Source organism: Aythya ferina (assembly GCF_964211825.1).
Source record: "Aythya ferina genome assembly, chromosome: 2".
Classification (NCBI taxonomy): domain Eukaryota; kingdom Metazoa; phylum Chordata; class Aves; order Anseriformes; family Anatidae; genus Aythya; species Aythya ferina.
In genome coordinates this window covers 52,039,689-52,058,578 of record NC_140297.1, presented here as the reverse complement: position 1 = coordinate 52,058,578, position 18,890 = coordinate 52,039,689, and the positions used below count along the sequence as shown (strand labels likewise).

The window sequence follows — 18,890 nt, the reverse complement described above, 5'->3', positions numbered from 1 at the left end:
ACAACACTGAAGCAGACAAAGCACATTCTGGAGGGGCCTTCTGCATTTAGTACTGCAAAGCACTTCTGGTCTCAGTATCACTCAGAGCAAATACTCGTTAAGATACTCTGTCCTGAAACAACAGCTGCTGGTGTCAATCAGCAATAGTTAAAACTAAATTACACTCAAATTAAACACAAATGACTTGGTCTGCTCCTGGTTTTAGGTCCAATGACAGGCTGTGTCTCTGACAGCAATTAAGTGGAATAAGCTGCTTCTACGTACTACCAGCACATATCTCTTCTTCATGTATGTATGTTTGAAAGCTTAAACACAGCCAAAATCTGGTTTGCAAAAGGACCAATCTAGATGAATATATTTGAGTGACAGCACATGCCCTAAGAGACTGCTGATTATGTGTGCCAGACAGGGAAGGGAGAGGAGGAAGTTCCATAGCTGGAGGGGTGGACAGAGGAAATAACTTTGCAGCTCTAGGACATGTCAGGATTTTCAAACACAAAAACCCTGAGCTTTAAAATAATTGTTTGTGATCTCTTCCATTTTGCAAATATGTATATATATATATATATATTTTTTTTTACATATATATATATATAAAATCATGTTGTGACTTTTAAGGATGCCAGACTGTCACAAAGGAGGGGGAAAATAAACCTACATTTAATTGCACTGCCTTGTTTCAGACTAGGGTTTTCTTCTCAAATATAAAATAATAAAAATAAATAAATCAGTGTGATTTAGTTATGAGTGCCTTCACTACCCAGATCCAGTCTTATTAAGACTTTGTGCAAGTTTTCCTGATACCACAATGCTACCTACATGAAACAAAACTTGGGTTTTTACAGCATTAAGTAGAGGATTCACATGAATGGTTCCATAGGAGATCTACCAACAGCACTGTGTGCTGGGCACCATAACAGGCACATACACTCTCCCAAAAACTAGATCCCTTGCATTTTTATGAACAAATGTAGCGTTGCTATATCCAGTAATGTATACCAACTTTCTTAGTAGTTACCTACTGAGACTGATTTTGCTGAACTAACCTCCTGTCTGTGATTTTAACATACATGGATATTTAGGAAAGTCACTTTACAAAACAAATCCTTCATGTTATAAATGTCAGAAGAACAAACAAGATCCTCAGGATTCTGTTCCTACAGTGGATTTGCCCCTCAGCAACCTTTTTGAAATACTGATGTAGAGCACATCTTTATCTCTGGCAGAAAACAGCAATAATTATAAGTTGCTACTGTTGCCCAAGCTGTCAGTGGAAGAAATCACTGGCTTCATAAAAACACATCACAAAATACCACTGAAATGGCAATTACAAATCATGAATTTAAAAGTTGATCAATATAAATAGCAACCAAATAGCAAAGCAGTGATCTAAAAGTGTCTTAAAATAACTAGAAACAGTACTTTTTAGCATATGACATTCTCAAAAATATGGTTAGCTCTTTTTTATTTTTTAAACAGACAATGCAACAAAAGCAATTGACTGAAATGAGTTCTAATACCATAAAATACAAAGCAAGTTACTTGTGTTGACCTGCACCATCCTCCTCCTCCTAACTGATAGCGAGGATGGCTCATAATGCCAGTCATTTTCATGTGCATAGGTTTCAATGTATAATCCCTAAAACAGTTTAAACTATGTATAAGAATAGTTGAGAAATGAGTATTATGCAGCAGAGAGAGAAGAGGCATGGAAGAAATTAAAGCCCTCTGTTGTGTTTGGAAACACAGGAAATGAATCTAAGGCTGAGTCATTAAGACAAGACTTTCCTAAACTGCTCCAAGACCAGCCCCAGTGTCAGGGAGCAGAGTTCTTCAATAACAGTGATCTTTTCAGCCACCTGGATTTACAGAATTACAGCTATCCCAGGATCATATTATACCAGGGAAAACAATTGGCACAAGATGCAACAAGCTAGTCTAAAATTTCTAATTTCAACCAAATTCAGTACTACTGGGAGTGAAAAGGGGAGTTATGCTTGTATTGCAATGCAAAATGTAAGCTTACACTTCAGAGGAGCCTTCAGTTTACCTTTTGAAGGAGATTCACACACACAAAAAAAGCCTTTAATACTGAAAAAGCAAAATATGGTGTGAATTATAAAACTTCTAGTTAGAACATGAAAAAAATCAAGAGTCAAGTGTTTTACAGTTCAGAAGAACTGCAAATGGTGATAAAGCTAGATTTAAACACCATGGTCCACTATTTTGGATTCCTCATGCAAAGGCAGATCAGGGAAGATTCTCCCCAGTGCTTGCCAAGCACCCAGTAAATTCCATTCAGTGTTAGAAGTCCCAAGTCATAACTTTCAACATATTCATGCGGTAAAACAGTTTAATGATCCTGACAAGACCATTCGCATGCAGTTACTTCTCTGCAAACTGTTAGAATATTAACACTTAGCCAAAAGTATGTACTTTCTCCATAGGATGAACAGCACTTGATTACCTTGCTGTATCTTCACTTAATTCACATCAGGAATCTGTTAATCCAATAATAACAATGCTGAATAAAACCTTTAAGATTTCATATAAGTGTCTTTTCCTAAGCAAGCCAGGTGAAAATCCTGCTTTGCTATATTTTATCAAAATCCCTACCCTGAACTACAAATGTTTGTTTGCTTACATGAGAAACTGTGTAACCCAATCACATTTTTTACTTAACCACTGTACCCTATACAAGAATAAATCCTTGTTAGACCAGCATCACAGATTTGTGGTACAAAGCTGATCTGACAGAATCCCACAAAGAAAGTGAATGTGTTGATGTGGGGTGGGGAGAACTGGGATGTCTTCTTTACAGCTGTTTTCAAAGTCCCATGTTTTCCTCAGAGCTTCTTTGGAGCCAGATGTAAAATGTGACACTGTTGTAACTGATTACATGCTTTGAAATCTAATGTTTGCACTCTGGAGAAACCAGGCTGCTCATCTAAAGAGAGTTACTGTTCTCAACTAGATGACTAGGTCAAGGAATTAAAAAAAGAAAAAAGTCTTGCTTCAAGCTACATCAAACCACTGCTGTGAAAGAAAAAAAAAAAAACACAAACCCACGTATATACCTATATGTAATTATATACCAAATTTAAAACAAACAAAGCTTATCAGAGAATAAAACGATAGAATTAACAGGCTTCAGTCCATCTGCCCCTCACCCCTAGGCTATTTTCAGAGAATCTGAATGGCAGAATTAAGAGGTATCAGTTATTTAGTTATTTATTCTACCTTTCCCGTTTTTTTTTTTTCATTTTAAGGGAGAATAAATAAATGGTATTTTAACAAATCTGCTGTACTTCTTACCCAAGAAAATGGAAGCCTGCCAGAAAACCTGTAATTTAGATACACCATCAAGAACAGAACCTGTAATTGCTATCTAGCTTGGAACCCAAATCAAAAAAGATCATCCAGTGATACTCGTGGCTGCTTGTTTTGTCAGGGTTTTATTATCACTTACTACTCCAACTTAGTTAAGCAATGCCTATGTGGGAGGGAGGGAGGGAGGAGAAGAGGCAAGAAGCAGTATAACTGGGTTACGATGCCTTTGAAACTGCACTATGTGTGACTGCTAACATCTGCTGTGCTTTAGGGAGGAAAGGGCTCGAATGGGAAAGGAAAGTCTGCGCTGCCCTTCAGCAGGCACGGAAAACAACCCAACTAAGACTAAGACAGGCCTGGACCACAGTCAGAAAATCCTACTGAACTGAAATGCAAAGATGTTTGAAAAACTGTGAAGAATCTAGCAGCTAGACTATAATACATCCAAATCAAAAAAGTGACCCTCTATTCAAAGGGCACTAGCTGACTGCTGACTGCAGTAGTTTATTCAATCCCCAGTTAGTAACAAGCAGATCAAGCACCAATGAATGCTTCCAAATTTCTCCAGCAGTATCATGCATGAGCCAATCGAGTTCAAAACCTTTGTCCCAGTTTTGGCACAGATACGGGATGGTTTGAGGCCTTAAGACAGGTAAGAGAATCTTCACAAGGGATGACAACACTGAAGACCACCAGGATGGTAGATTCATCTGAAATTCGTCTCCTGGTATGAGTGAACCATAATGAGAATAATTCTGTTATCAAACAGTAATTTCATATTCACTTGAATGGCTCTGCTATCCAACAGCAATTTCATATTAACTTGAAGAGCCTGACTCTGCAACTCACTCACACAAGTAATTCAATTCAATCAAAATCAGAACATAAAGAACTGCAAACTATTGCTAGAGAATCAAGTATACAAAATGATCACATTGTTCTCAAAAGAGAGAAAGATAAAGATTAAGAGGAGACCAAGAAAAATGTGGGTATTGTACAAAAGAAAGGAGTCACAAAGAAAGGAGAACGGAAGAAAATGAAACAATGTCTACTGTATCTTTTTGGTTAGAGACCAAAAACCAAGGCATTTGCCTCTCAAATTTTGTATAGTTTGAAAACTTGTACAAAGCACTCAGTAGCCCACTAAGTTTTTCATCATTTCTTCTTCCCATATTGTAAAACTTGAATTATGATGTGCCTTCTGGAAACCATGAAAATATAATGCTGTTTTATATAGCAAATTTTATATAGGCCATGTATCATACCGTTATTTCATATTTATCACATTTTATCTACTATAACTGTCCAAAAAAGGCATTGAAGTAGGTTTTAATAAACTAAGATTAAAAACAACCTCAGAGTTAAAAATTATACTAGCTGACATTTTGACTACAGATTTATTATGATTTCAGTGCTGTTGTTTTTTTTTTTAATACGGTAAAAATAGTGTCAGTAATATTCAATAGAAAAGAAAGGATAAAACACGTATCTGGAGCACCTTTCTGTCTGCGGTAACCTGTTAAAGCTAGAGGTCAGAAGGACTTAGCTGATGATTTGATTGCCACATGATTGCAATTCAGCTGCACTATAAAGATCAGCACACATACTGACAAAACCGCATGTCAGGTCACAAACCAACTACTTATTGTCTTGGTGAAATTTCTTCTTACCTCATTGACCGTTCATTTGGCATTTAATTTTTTATATTTTAATATGTGTGCATATACACACACACCTCCATACATGCACACACACATATATATTTATACCTATATTGAGGCCTTAATACAGGGACCAGAATTTTCATACAGGATGACAATACCAAAGACCATCCTGACACACCTGAGGGAGGGAGTGAGTGAGTGGATATATTTAACATTTTTTCTGTAAAACATCTTTTGCTGAAAATGCTCCAAAAGCCCCTCTAGTAAGTGTACCACCTGCTTTTAATCTAGAAATTAAGTTCCATGCTGAATTTGTTAAACAATCCAAAAGAACCTTTGGACTTAGCTGTCAATTCCCTTACCATTACTATTCAGTGTCTTCATAATAACTTCCATTTGAGCAAACTCATAATTGTAGTCTGGTTCTGAGGAAGCTTCACTGGCTGCATCCAGATCATGTTCTCCTAACAAAGCTTCTTTCTCAAAGTCTTTCAGCCAATCCCGTCGTTTCCTCTTTGGTAAATTGATTCTGCATAAAAATAAAAAATTAGTTTCTAAAAAGTTTATGCAGAACAGTGGAAGGAAAAATAGGCTGAATGTAATAATGTTAGAGAATAAAGATAAACCATTACCTAAAGAAGTGGTTGTTTCCCCATAATATTCTATCTCCATGCCATAGCTGAGTGACAGAACATACCAGTGCACCATTTACACAGGATCTGAAAAAAAAAAGAAAATTCGACTTCAGTGAAATCCTAAGACTAGAAGTTTGGAAAGTACCTATAAGATGTACTGTTTCTCACATCTACAGACAGTGATTTGTATCACATAATGCACAAATCAGCTAGGTTCTCATTAAAGTATCAACGGGAAAATTACTGGTCTGATTTCTACTATGAGAACTAAACACCAAACCTCTTTTCCCCTCCAGCTCTGGCTGTTGCAGCTCATCAGCAGGCACACAGACAAAGTTGAATTTAGTTGTATTTTTTTTTTAATGTCTGTTTCTCAAACTGGGTCACTGCCTGTTTCTTATAAACAGTCTGTAAAACTGGTTGCATACAAATCCTATTGATAAGGCTCACCAAGATACAGGGTAATCAACACAATTGTAAAATACACTGTTAGCATACAAGGCATTCAAGCATAAAAAACCTTACGTCCAAGTTTCATTATCTCAACAAACAGAGTCTGTATTATTAACAAACTTACATTTTTTGTGACCATCTGGTGTATTGCTACATTTGCTTTTATGTTTCTTTGTATTCAAATCCCAAAATTGAAAAAATGAAGCATGTGAGTCACAAAGCAGGACAGTTTATTTGAAAGGGAAAAAAATTAGGTAAAACAAAAATGCCTTGTCAGATGCAGTGTTCTGAATTCAGCTGTCTCAAATAAGTCAACACAAACATTTAAGCATTTGATTTAAAAAGCCTTTTTGCAAAGAAATTCTTGTAACTAATTTTCTTTTGAGAAATATTTTAGGAACATTGACTTAAGCACTGCAGATCGGGCACAAGTAAAACAAAATGTATTATATGTTTTTTCCACTGACATGTGCCTTTGTTCTTGCCAGTCAAAATGACTGATTTCCAGTGCGGTAACTCTATCACAAGTTTGAATCCCATCTGTTTGAAATTTTGTACTGTAGGCTGCAGAACAAGAATGCAAATGTTAAAAGGTATTTCACTCAAGTCAGAATGAAACAGATTGTGGATTTTTTTTAAAGATGTCTCAAGCTTTCCTCATTCTTATAACATCTAGACATTTAGATATTCAGATTGCAGAAAAGCAGTAAAGACCATTAGTTAGGACAATGGTACTGCTTATCACATGTCAACGGACATGAAGTGATGAAGACATTTGGAATTCCATCCAAGAACCCACAATGCTCCCCAAAACAAGGAGTTATTAAACCAAGGAAGCAGAAAGCAAAGGAGAAATGTATCTTCACACATCAGTAATTGTAGTCTTTGGATCTTTAAAACACCTATTTTCTCACAAAACACTGAGCTTTATAACAGGAACCACTCAGAGGCGAAGTTTATCATCCCACATCAAGAACCAACCATCACAGGGTTGGGATAGCCAGCAGCAGCTCAGCCATCTTGTTACCAACCAAGACATAGCCAAGCAATAGTCCCTCATTCCTAATGAGTATCTTCTTGTGGTGGTTTATTCTAAGCCAAACCACTGATAGCCCGTTACGATGCAGTGGTGTGTGTGGGTGTACACGTGTGGGGAAATCTCAGTTCCACCTCTGAATTTCACCATCTAAATATCTAAGTCTCTTATATTGCAGCTACTCACTGATCAAAAAGTAAGATATTTCAGACTCTGCTAAATAAAAACACATGCAAGTTATCTTCTGGTAATGAAAAGCAAATATTTGCTGGTATAAGCTCTGCTGATCTTCCTTACCTTGCATTTTCTTTTGGTGTGAGTGTAACTTCTCCATCTAAAGCAATATCAATCTCACAGTGTTCTGGTTGGATTCCTATACCAAAGAGCTGTATATCCTGAGAGGTATCTGCACCAACTCTTGTGTGATCCTAGAAAATAAGTTGTTACTAAGAGACGAGCAAACTACTGCTGTTTATATAACTGAGACAATATTAGCTGAAGCACTGAGACTGCACTGAGCAGATCTGAGGTCATGCACAACCTGTTCTCCTGTTCTGCACTTTATCTTCCTACAGTTTTAGATAAAGCAAAATAAAGCAGCTGATACACAACTTCTGATTTTAAAATATTCCCAGACAATGCTTGCATGTAAGCAATAAATGGATTGCCATGTCATACAGCCATACGGGACAAAGGATAACACGGATAGTAAAACAAGGTGCATGGAGGTGGCTGCTTTTCAGAACACAGCTATATAGCAACTCAACTAAGCATACTGATCTCCACGTAATTTCAAGCCATACTGTAAATCCCACTGAAACACTTTACTTTGATGTTGTTATAAAAGTTGTACTTTATTTACTGTTGTTCAGATATGGAAGCATTATCTCAACCACTAAAGCAGAAAAGTAACCGCAAAATACACAGGTAAGTTTTTTCTATCTTGTTGACAAAGAACTCACCCTTCCACTATACTTCCTACTCAGTCTGTCTGATTAAGCATGATTAAGCATGCATTTGGAACTATTTCACTCTGAAATGAAGACTATGGTAAATTGAATAATATGGAAGACAGTGGCAGTAGGAAAACACGTTTCTGTTCATTTTTGACAGAGCTTTTTCTCCCTCTTTTTTTTGAAATCTTTTTCTGTCATTGAAGCCTATGTTTATTCCTACTGATTACTAATAAACGCCTTCCTTTCACACTTGACTCATTGAATATTTAAGGAAATCCTCAATTCATTAATAAAAAGAAGCATTATACGTCATGCTCTTACTTTAAGAAGCAACGCTCTTTAATCCAAAAAGCAATTCTGCCTGGAAAAGCTAGAATTTATCTCAATGCTGGTACATACTGAAACTTCTTCCACTGTTGGCAAGCAGGAGATCAATTAGGTAAAGCTGAACTGCAAGGGAAAACGTAAGCCTGAACAGCAGGAGTCCTATCCTATTTTACTGCAACTAATCTTAACAATCTAAATACACAGTGACAAATTGAACCAGAAATTCAAAACAACAAACAAGTGCTCTTTCACTCTATATATACATTCTGTTTTCATTCTTACCTTTAAGTAGTAAACCAAAAGCTCATTGAGCGCAGGGTCCGCATTCAGGTTCACCAGATAACACTTGTCATCTCCGACCTTGATACCTGAAGACTCTAGGGAAATACCCATGCTCTCTAGCTGTCTTTGCCTCTCCTGCAAGCACAAAAATAGGTTAACTTTGCCTGCTGCAATATGTGGAGACAAGTACATCAAGTAAGTAAAAGCAGAGCAACTAAAACTGAAGATTAACATTCATTCTTCATATTGCTACAACAGAAAAATAGAACTTAGGACAATGGTTACATTTATTTTTAATGGAATTTATTTTTATAAACCAATGAAAATGGTTAGACCTAATCCTCAAACATCCGCCTTAATGATTTTATCAGAGGTATTCATACATGACACAATGTGGCCTTGAACCTCTGTGTTAGCTAAAAACTAATCTCAATTGCAACAACTACAAAGGTAATCAGTCACAAATAATTTTGGAAAGAGCATGCCTTTCCAAAAGGAAACCTTTAGGTTCAACCTTTTCTGGTGTTGTTATTAATTCAGCTAAACCATCTACTTGGTCATGCATGTCTTTTGCTCTTGTACAGTTTTGTTCTTTTGTTTGCTTGGTTTTGGTTTGGCCAGTTAGGTTGCTTTTTTTTTTTTGTGCCTGTTTATTTGTTTAACAAGGATTGTGCCAAAGCATGCATCTGCTACATTAAGACTAGGAAAGGTGGCCAACAATACTCCTTCTCCAAGCTATAGATAGTGGAAATTATGGAGAAATAGATTGGAATATTTAAGTCTTATTTCAAATATGATAATAAGCAAATTCATTTTCTTTCTCTGGTTAAGAAGCCACAAAAAGCAATAGCAAATGCAAACACAAGTACTGCCCAAAATTCTGATCCTTTTGCAATTCTTGATTTTCTTAGTCACTCCAAGGAAAATTACTAAAGATCCCACTGTGGTTTTATAAATAAAAGAACAGCCCAAGTATATTTTGATGTTATATTTTAAAATGAAATATTAGCTTTTATCAGTTATACCATGACTTAACTACATTTATTATACAGAAATTTAGACTGTTAAAAGAAACAGAGAGCCTAGCAAAGGAAAAATACAGAGAAATGCAAAATAACTGGTGGTAAAAACAGCATAGCCAACCAAAGCTCATGACATTCAGCTGACTTGTACTCTGGCCTTTTCTCCTCAGAATTTCTGAAGTACCTGTGCAATTTCTTCTGTTTTCCTTAACTTTTCTTCCCAGGTTACCGTTAGTTCTTTTATTAGTTTTTCAGATTCTTCTAATTTTTCCTTCAGTTCCGGTGCCTTCATGGCCTAAAATATAGAAATTGGCAAAACTTTAAGGTACACTTCATATCGCAACAGGGAAACTTAACAAACAGAATATGAAATGCTGCAGGTACATGACAGGTTTCAACCAGGTTCTTCAAGAAGGTGAAGAAACAGGTCATTTGCAAAGGAAGAGGACAGAATCGACATATAATGGGTTCAGATCTGAAATAGATGAAGATTTACCTAGTGCCTCAGAGGCTAATGCAACTATGCAGACCAATAAAATCTGCAGGGCTGGCCACTCAAGCTTCAGTGTACGTATAAAAAAATCTGAGTATTTAATAACTCTTAATAATCCAAAGCTCAATGCTAATGTCTTTCTTCCAGTAGCAGTTTCAAACACAAATTCCTCTTGATGTTTAGCTTTCCATTCTATCTTCCTTTTGTAACTTTTCCTAGAGCTTCATTAAAGCTTTCAGGACTGACACTGTGGATTACATCTTAAGGGAGGCATACTCTGGAGCTAACACAGGCTTCTTGTTTCACAATAGGAAACAAAAGCAAGGGGCTTGAAAACATTCAGCACCATATAACAACTCAATAGGCGGGCAGAGAGGTTTATACAATTGTTTTCAACAGAGAGATGGAAGAAGAGAAAAAGCTTTTAAAAGTGTTAGTAAAATTTGGAGTGCTCCCTGCCATCCTACGGATTATATTCAGCCACAGTCTATCAACAAAGCTAAGAACAGACTACGAGAATATTTTCCGATTTAAAATATGGAATTAGAATAGATTTTTATTTAGGAAAAAAGTGCATGGCTCCTTTCTCCCAAGGGAGATTTTCCAATTCCAGTTTGTAAGGATCTGTTCCTATAAGCAACAGTATTCCTTAAATGAATGTAAATTTTAAACACCACAAAAATTTAACTTCAGACATGCTTTCATGTTCTTTTTCCCACAATTACTATGTTTTGCCTGAAAATATCAATAAATTTTCCTACAGTTCAGTGCCTAATTTCCCCAGATATCACCAAAAGTACTTCTACCCTGATACTTTTTACTCCGATTAGAAACATTTATCTAGGATATGCAGCAATCTCACACTGTTAACTCTCCAGTTACTAGACTACTGATGGTTCTGGTGTTGCAGTTTTAACAATTCTTGATTTTCACGAATGTCAAAGAGAGAAATGTCACACACATTTTGTGGTCCAATACCAGATTTACAGCTTTTCACACTTTTCCATTTGATGTCAGAAAAGCATCTAGTCCACCAATTAAAAAAATAATAATTATGCTAGGAAGTCTACACAATGAAGTTGTACTGTCGCTCTTATCTGTGCTGCATCATCTACTGCTTGATATGAAGCTCTTCAAGGACAGTCCATTCTGACATGAATTACCACCTGTACAATGTAGTCCTCATTTAAAAGTTATTAAAAATAAGCAAACATTATGTTGGATCTATTTCAGGAAACAAGGTTAATTATTTTAAAAAAGCAAACAAACAAAAAAAACACAAGCAAAGGCCATTTCTTTCCTCATTTTATAAGACTTAAATATAAACCAAGTCTTCCGGATGAAGTTTGACATTTCCTCAGATAATTCAATTAACACTGTAACATTAATTATGTTACCTCGGCCTGCGAGAGCTGCTCTTTCAATTTTTCAACTTCTTCTCGTAATTCTCTGATGACCCTAGCATTTGGATCTTCATTCACCACAGCATGATTAACTATCCTTTTGGCTCTGTCTGCGTATCTCAGAGTAGAGAGAGTTTCTTCATAATTGTCTGCTGCTGGACTAATTGTGGCTATCATGGCAGTTTGGCTGTTTCCTCCCAAATTGTCCTGTAGAGTACATCCACAGAAAACTGAGAATTAAGAACTGTTCTGAGATTATACAATGTCTTAGACTATTTAGACACTGATACATAGTCTGGATGGAAATTAACCAACGTGATCCAGAAATATTTCCAACCACCTTCACCAGCCTAAATTCCAATATAACTGAAAATATGTCAGGAATTTACATACAATTAACAAAGTATATGCTTATCTGCACAAATTACTTGGAATAATTTGTAGCTATGACCGCCTTAGCACATTTCCTTAAAATAAAAGAGAAGCCCGTAAGTACACAGATGTATGCTAGAACCTATTAAGCTGACAGCTTGTGAACACGGTGAACAGAAAATATTAATTACCTTGAGAAGCCAAGTGAGTACAGAGTCTCTGTAAGGCACAAACTTATTCTTCCCTTTCCCTGCTGCTTGATCAGCAAGTGATGATATAACCAACCCCAGTGTTGAAAGGGATCTATGAAGGCAACACAGAAGAACAGCTTTGAACACATATTCCAAATGCATATTTAATAATACACAGAGAAGAGTTTAATTTGTGCTGTGCAGAGGTTCACATTTAATTTTGAAAATATTATAGAATAATTTAAGCTGGAAATGACCACAGGAGATCCACACAAGGCAATTTATCTATTAAAGTTACATATTTGGAACAATATATGGATAACTACAGTGTTTCAACTCATCTGGTGCTTAGGCCAAGTACCAGAAAGACTGAGCTGAAATATTCAGGTATTTGAAATAGTTTGAAAAGTGTAAAGCAGCCCACTTCAGTATATGGACAATTACTGTCTTAGCTTAGACATCTACCTTTCCTCAGAGACTACGAAGACTTCCATCTTGGACACTGCCTCATGACACGATTACGAGGCATGGCTGGCAGCACAGCACGAATTCCTCTTTATCTAGGAACCATGTTTTAAGAGCACTAGCTTAACAACTGACTCAAACCGAGCATTTCCCTACACCTAAGGAGGCAACCTCAAGGCAACACCAGCTGTGGCACAGGAGAACTAGTCAGGCAGGTGAACCAGCAGCTAAGCAGCCACCACATGATAGTGGAAGGCTGCTCATCAGCAGAGACCGAGGAGGAAGTCCCTTGAGAAAGGGGTTGTCTTATAACAGACGTGGTACTTCACTTGGGTCTTTTATGGGGAGCAGGGAGGAGAGGAATAGACCAAATAAATAATGTGCCAGTTATAAAAGTGTTACGCGAACACAAGCATGAGAAAAGAAAAGCCCCCAAAACTGTTTACCAGACAACCACGTCCCCAAAACCACTCTAGAATAGTGAAGAAACCAAGAACTTGTTCACTGTGGTACACGTACCACTTCTACCAACAGGTGCAGTTGGTAGACTGCACATTAGGTAGAACCTACACATTATATATTCCAATTGTTATATAATCCTGTGGAAATGTTAAATGACATCAGGGCTCTTGGGGTGAGTATGTTTAAGGTAACAAGCTGGTTCAGGAGCCTGAGAACATAAAACAGATGCCTACAGGGTTGTAAAACTGACAACACAAGCTCAAGAGCATACTGGTCCATCATACTCATAAAGGGTAGCTGGATGATTGGCCATAACTACCAGGGAAATCCTTACATTGCAATTAGATAGTTAAATAAAACCTTGGTTCTACTGAGCCACTCCATCCTTTAGAGTTTTTTCAAAGTAGGAGCACTGTTTTAGCTGGTATTTAAACAGTGTTTGCGTTGTGTTTGTAAATGGCCTCAACCTTGTTTGAAACTACCAATGCTTCTGCAGTAACATTTTCTAAATGACAAAAATATTGCAAGAATATTTCCAAGGAGACATCTGAGGGCAAGGCAACAAGAACCGTTACATGCCACCACAGGTACCTCACACTGCCACACACAAGGAAACAAAACGGTAAGCAGGTAGTGCTGAGCTGGAAGCAGAATTAAAATGCAAAGAAACTTGAGAAGAGCCTCGTCACTCCAATGTGCCAAGCAACCCCTCGATTTTGAAACTCTGCCTGAAGGATACCTTTCCAAAGTCTGTCTGAATAATTCACAGCAAAAAGGACAGTTGGTTTTAGTTTGTTGCCCAAACAAAAGCCTAACAACTCCGGAAGGCTTGGGGGAGGGAGAATTGGGTTTTGTCTCCGATTTTTCTTCTGCACAGATTGGGAAGACGGCGTGCTAAACATGCAAGAGCAAACAGGAGGATGCTGCTGTATGCTGCTCCGTGGCAACCTCCCACAGAACAACTTAAAAGCAGCAACAACACGGTCCCAGTGAAGTCCACCTTCAAGAAGCATAAAATTTAAAAAAAAAAAAAAAAAAAAAGATCGGAGACTAAAAAAAAAACCACAAACATGACCCAAGCTTATTAGCCTCCAATTCCTCTTGTCCTCCTAAAATGAGACGAAATGTGAAAAGCAAAGCCAAAATACTGGGGGAGGGGGAAGAAAAGGACAGTTTTTCACTTTGAGAGGCAGGAGGGTGGAAAGAGCAGGGATCCTGAAAGGCCCACCCTTGACAACTACTTCCCAACAGGACTGCAACACCAGTTCTTAGTTTCAGGCATTGTTTTAATAAACAGGAAATTATAAGCAACAGTTCACTGACACAGATTTTAATGATGCGATAATATTTCTGCTCCGGAGTTATAACAAAATACTGATTTTATATTACGACCATTAACATCTGCAGTAAAAACCAAATGAGAGTACTTTAAGTATGCTACACGAGATTTCATAACACAAAGCTGCTTAAAGACTATAAGGAAAGTCCTAAAAGAAATGGCTGCACCATATAATTACAGGACTCAGCAGCCACTCTGCTTTCTGCGGGATGATGCATCAGAGATCTGTCATTACTTTGATCCTATCTCAAACGACTTACCCCTAATGAATCAACCAAAAGGCCTAAGCCACTAAATAGCACACAAAAGACTGAGGCAGTTCAGAAAAAAACAGAGAGCTTACATGGTGCAAGACCATGGGAAAGTGTAATTTCTGCACACTTTCTGTTCTCCCTGACCCTTTTCCTCAAGCATGACCAGGCTGCCTTTGCTCCTGTGCGGCTGGAAACCTGTACACTCCCAACCAGGGAGTGAATGCTGCCGTGTCAGCAGCATTCGAGGGCAGGTGGTGCTTCCTTACCACATGGAACAACTGTCCCTAAATGACAGCAATTCAAGCTACTTCTGTACGGTTTTCCTCCAAATTCTTCAGCAAACAGAATCCTTTTTTTCAGAATCCTTTTTTTTTTTTTTTTTTTTCTATTAGTTAGCCCTTTGAATCTAAAAACCCTCCCTAAAAACAGCTTGGAGCCAATCTTGTCCCAACCCATCCCCTTCCACCCCACCACTACCCTTTAAAGAGTTCTTTTGGCATTCTCAATTTTAAATGCCAATAGCTATGATTTTACAAATCAGTTAAAATTACAAACTGTTTGCACAATTTATTTTTTCTTAGACACAAATATACAGCTTGCTTACTCTGTTTTCTCCTGCTATCATACTTTAGAAATTCTGCAACTACACCACAAAGCTATTAAGCACCTGTGTTTCTACACTCAGTACAGAAACCCAACACATCCTGTGGAGCAACAAGCACATCCAGCTTTCTTATGAGTTATGGCAAGTCCCCCAAGGACCTCAATAATAAAGAGCGGACAGCCAGCACCACCTTCATGACCCAAGGCAACTTATCAGCCCTGAGAAAAAAGAGAAGTTATCCTTATTGCAGCTTTACAGAGCCATTAACAAAATCACAACTCTCAGCTGTTTCAGTAAGCGGGAGAGCAATCCACCACTTCCCCTCTGCAACGTGCTGTCCCAAGATACCAAAGAGTTTGCAGCAGGGCAAGCCATGGGCAGCAGCTACTTCGGTCTTCAATTGGCTTCATGAAGAAACAAGCAGCAGAGAAACCTGCAGAGACTAGCTGAATGTCACGCTACGGGGTTTTGGTATGCATGGCTGAGCGCACATTTTTCCTGACTTGTAAATACAGAAACAGGTATGTTATTTGCCCATTCTTCTTCAAGGCAACAAAATGTAGTACAAGCGGCAGATTTATTTGCCAGGTAATTATAGCAGCTCTGGTTTTGATCTCATTAAATACAGCGCATGCTACCAATCCAAGTTACTGCATTTTTATAAAAGAATAAAAATGAAAAACCAGGAGCTGACATAGCAGGGTATATGGTTTAAGCATCCTATATTACTCCATAAAAGATTATTGCCCTTTTAAGTACTTTTTTTTCTTTTAAGTATTGCCCTATTAAGTATGGTACATCATACACATTACCCAAAAGAAGATCATGCACAATGTTCTGTGAAGAACCAGGCTGATAAAACATGCATAGCAATTTTGAGGCTTCCAGCAGAAGTCAGACTTCATTAAAGTTCCAAGTAACAGCAGAAGTCTAATAAAAGACACAGCACTAAGAATTCTCTTTTGCCTACCAGTTCCAAAAGAGATTTCACACACAGAATGCTTTTAAAATGGGCTGAGGTAATACAGGTTTATACCATATAAGAACTTAATTGATGGGAAAAAGTAGAGCTGTCAACCTATCTTTTTAAAATATCTTTTATAGAGAGATCTGGTGCTTGCATCTGCAGCATGGGCAAAACAACTTTCCCTCACTGCATTACTGCCTTGGAAGCTTACCAACTAGTAAACATCCTATTAGAAAAAAATAACAATTAAACAAAGAAATATTTCTGTATCTAAAACTACATTTAGAGTTTCTTAATAGCTGTTGGGAAAGTTGGCATTTGATTTTTTCCCCAAGAATTAACAGGAAACATTCAATTTTGCCTTTGTTTATGCAAAAGACAAATACAATTTCTAGTAAAATCAATCTGACTTTAACTAGTAACCCGCAGGGTAAGGGTTCAATACCTGCCATTAGACAAACAGAACCATATAATTTTGATTTACAAGAATGTGGCTACTGATCTGATGCATTAAATACATAATATATTAGAAATTATGCTATAAAGAGCAAGCATGTTCAAACTCTAAAACAGGGAAACTGAAAATCATTTTAAAGCGTGAATGCAGTTCAAACACACTTTTTGCTGTCATTGTTAGATTAAAATACCAACACTTTTTCAATTTTAATTTTAAAATGATGCAAAATGTGTAGCTTTTAATGTTACAGTTGAACTGTTTTTTGTTGTTTATTTTTGTTTTATTCTCAGGAAAAAAATTAGCGTGTTTATGAAAGTAGCGATTCTGTGCTATATTCTTGCTTTTGGGTAACAACACAGTAACTACAGTTAAAAAAAAAGTGCCTTGAAACTTGTCATAGCTTGAGTACAAATGCCCAAGGCAATGTTAAACTTAAATAGCTTCATTCTGGTCCGATTTTCTTAAACTGTGAATTATACTCTTACATATTTTAATGCATGTTGGAACAAAGCCATTCAACTCTGCAACTTTGCATTCCTTGAGCATACGATGAGACAAACACAGAAGCCTGGGGACAGGGTGTATAAATGAATCACAAAAGGTATATGCCTAATTAAAGAGTGCTGCTGTCACTTTTTCCAGATAATACTCATATACCTCTCATCTGAGTCAAGTATGAATCAGGATCCCTATGCCAATGTAACAAAACACATGGTGTTCAGTACGGAGCAACTGAAAGAGATATATTAACTGCTCCTGGCTAGGCATATCGTTTGAACCGACTTGCGACAAGCACACCGAGACAGGAGGCCAAGGAAACAGTGGTTGTTCTGACAAGATTAAGGTTTGCAACTTGTGTATGCCAATGTCTTACTTGTTTATGTTGCTGCCTTCCTTCAGACGTTCTCCTGCAGCTCCTGTTTTGGACACTCTCTCACTACCAGCCAAATCCACCAAGCTGACCTTGCTGACCTTCTCTCCAGAATTCTGTGCAAATCAAACGGGGGAGAAAAACAGATAAGAAACCTGAGCACAAAATGCTTATGTGTCTGATATTAGCGTAATTACACTGCTGTCCATAATAACGTGGGTCAAGCTATCAAATTCAAGATATGAGAGAAGTAATTCTCACAGTTCTTAGTCTTTTAAGAGTCACTCATACACTATACTAAAGGGCTGAACCACTAATGAAGGTGAATCAGCCATGTGGTAATGTCAGTAACTTCACTGACACAGTAGGTCATTAAAACATATTAACGTCAGCAACAGTTAACACCAAAGACAAGTTTAACAGCAGCAATATAATCTTGAAGTGATCCAACTTTTTGCTGTATCTGGTGTGCTTCCTCCCTCTTCCAGTGTTCTCTCAATCTTATGTTCTCACCAATGTTACTCTGATTACCAGACCCCACGGCATGAAAGGCAGCAGCAGAGCTAAACAAATCATGTATGCATACCAAACAAAAAATGGTGAGTCATGCTAAAGTCTTGACATAAAAGATGAACAAATCAAGAGAGCTAACATGTTCTCTCCACTTCAGGTCAAATGCAGAGATACTACAATATCATATAGCAACTCAACTCTGAGACACGGTGGCACTTCAGCAGGTTAAACAGTTGTGAGAGTTGAGGCACCTTCAGCATTAAAATGGTAGGCCACATGTGTCTTTAGAGCTTTAGCCCATATTGATACTAGTGATATATCTACAAAAGCATGCAGCTGGATAGCAATAGAGAAGCTGCTTCTTTTAATTGATTGCTGCTCAGAACAAACTGAGAACATTCAGTGGCTGAACAGAATAAAGAAGAATTCACTACAACTTTGTAAATTAACCATCAGAAATACATACACCAGAATGCAGGTCATAAAGTGTCTGAGTCACTATAATATTGAATACAGCATGAGAACGGCTGCTTTCTTCATTCATGTTGGTTGCAGCAACTGTTCGTGATTTGTTTCCCTCTGACATCAGTGACTCAATATCCTAGAGCAAAAAGAGTAGAAAATTATGCCAGGATAAAGCAAAGTTCTGAGCTTGCTGAATAAAATACCCATCTAGATGGACGGGTGTGTATGTGTGGGAGAGAAGAAGGGAGGGTAGAAGTAATGAGAAAATTCTTTTTATGTTTTGAGATGCAATGGCAGAGAGGGGATGTAATTCCACAGAATGGCATTAA

At 37.4% G+C, this 18,890-nt stretch overlaps 1 protein-coding gene across 8 annotated transcripts in view; it reads right to left on the bottom strand.

The window, feature by feature from the left end:
- KIF13A (kinesin family member 13A) overlaps positions 1 to 18,890 on the bottom strand; it is a 118,734-nt gene that overhangs the window by 34,680 nt on the left and 65,164 nt on the right. For 5 of the 8 annotated variants that reach the window (XM_084507461.1, XM_084507460.1, XM_084507462.1 and 2 more), the window contains exons 8-17: positions 18,563 to 18,697; positions 17,587 to 17,699; positions 12,165 to 12,276; positions 11,596 to 11,808; positions 9,890 to 10,000; positions 8,684 to 8,818; positions 7,416 to 7,546; positions 5,627 to 5,713; positions 5,357 to 5,523; positions 3,932 to 4,054 (exon numbers count right to left, since the gene is read on the bottom strand). In XM_084507461.1, the coding sequence (XP_084363587.1) occupies positions 3,932 to 4,054; positions 5,357 to 5,523; positions 5,627 to 5,713; positions 7,416 to 7,546; positions 8,684 to 8,818; positions 9,890 to 10,000; positions 11,596 to 11,808; positions 12,165 to 12,276; positions 17,587 to 17,699; positions 18,563 to 18,697 (1,327 nt within the window). The remainder of the gene's footprint in view (positions 1 to 3,931; positions 4,055 to 5,356; positions 5,524 to 5,626; positions 5,714 to 7,415; positions 7,547 to 8,683; positions 8,819 to 9,889; positions 10,001 to 11,595; positions 11,809 to 12,164; positions 12,277 to 17,586; positions 17,700 to 18,562; positions 18,698 to 18,890) is intronic. The other 3 variants (XM_084507463.1, XM_084507459.1, XM_084507458.1) reach the window with 1 other exon arrangement.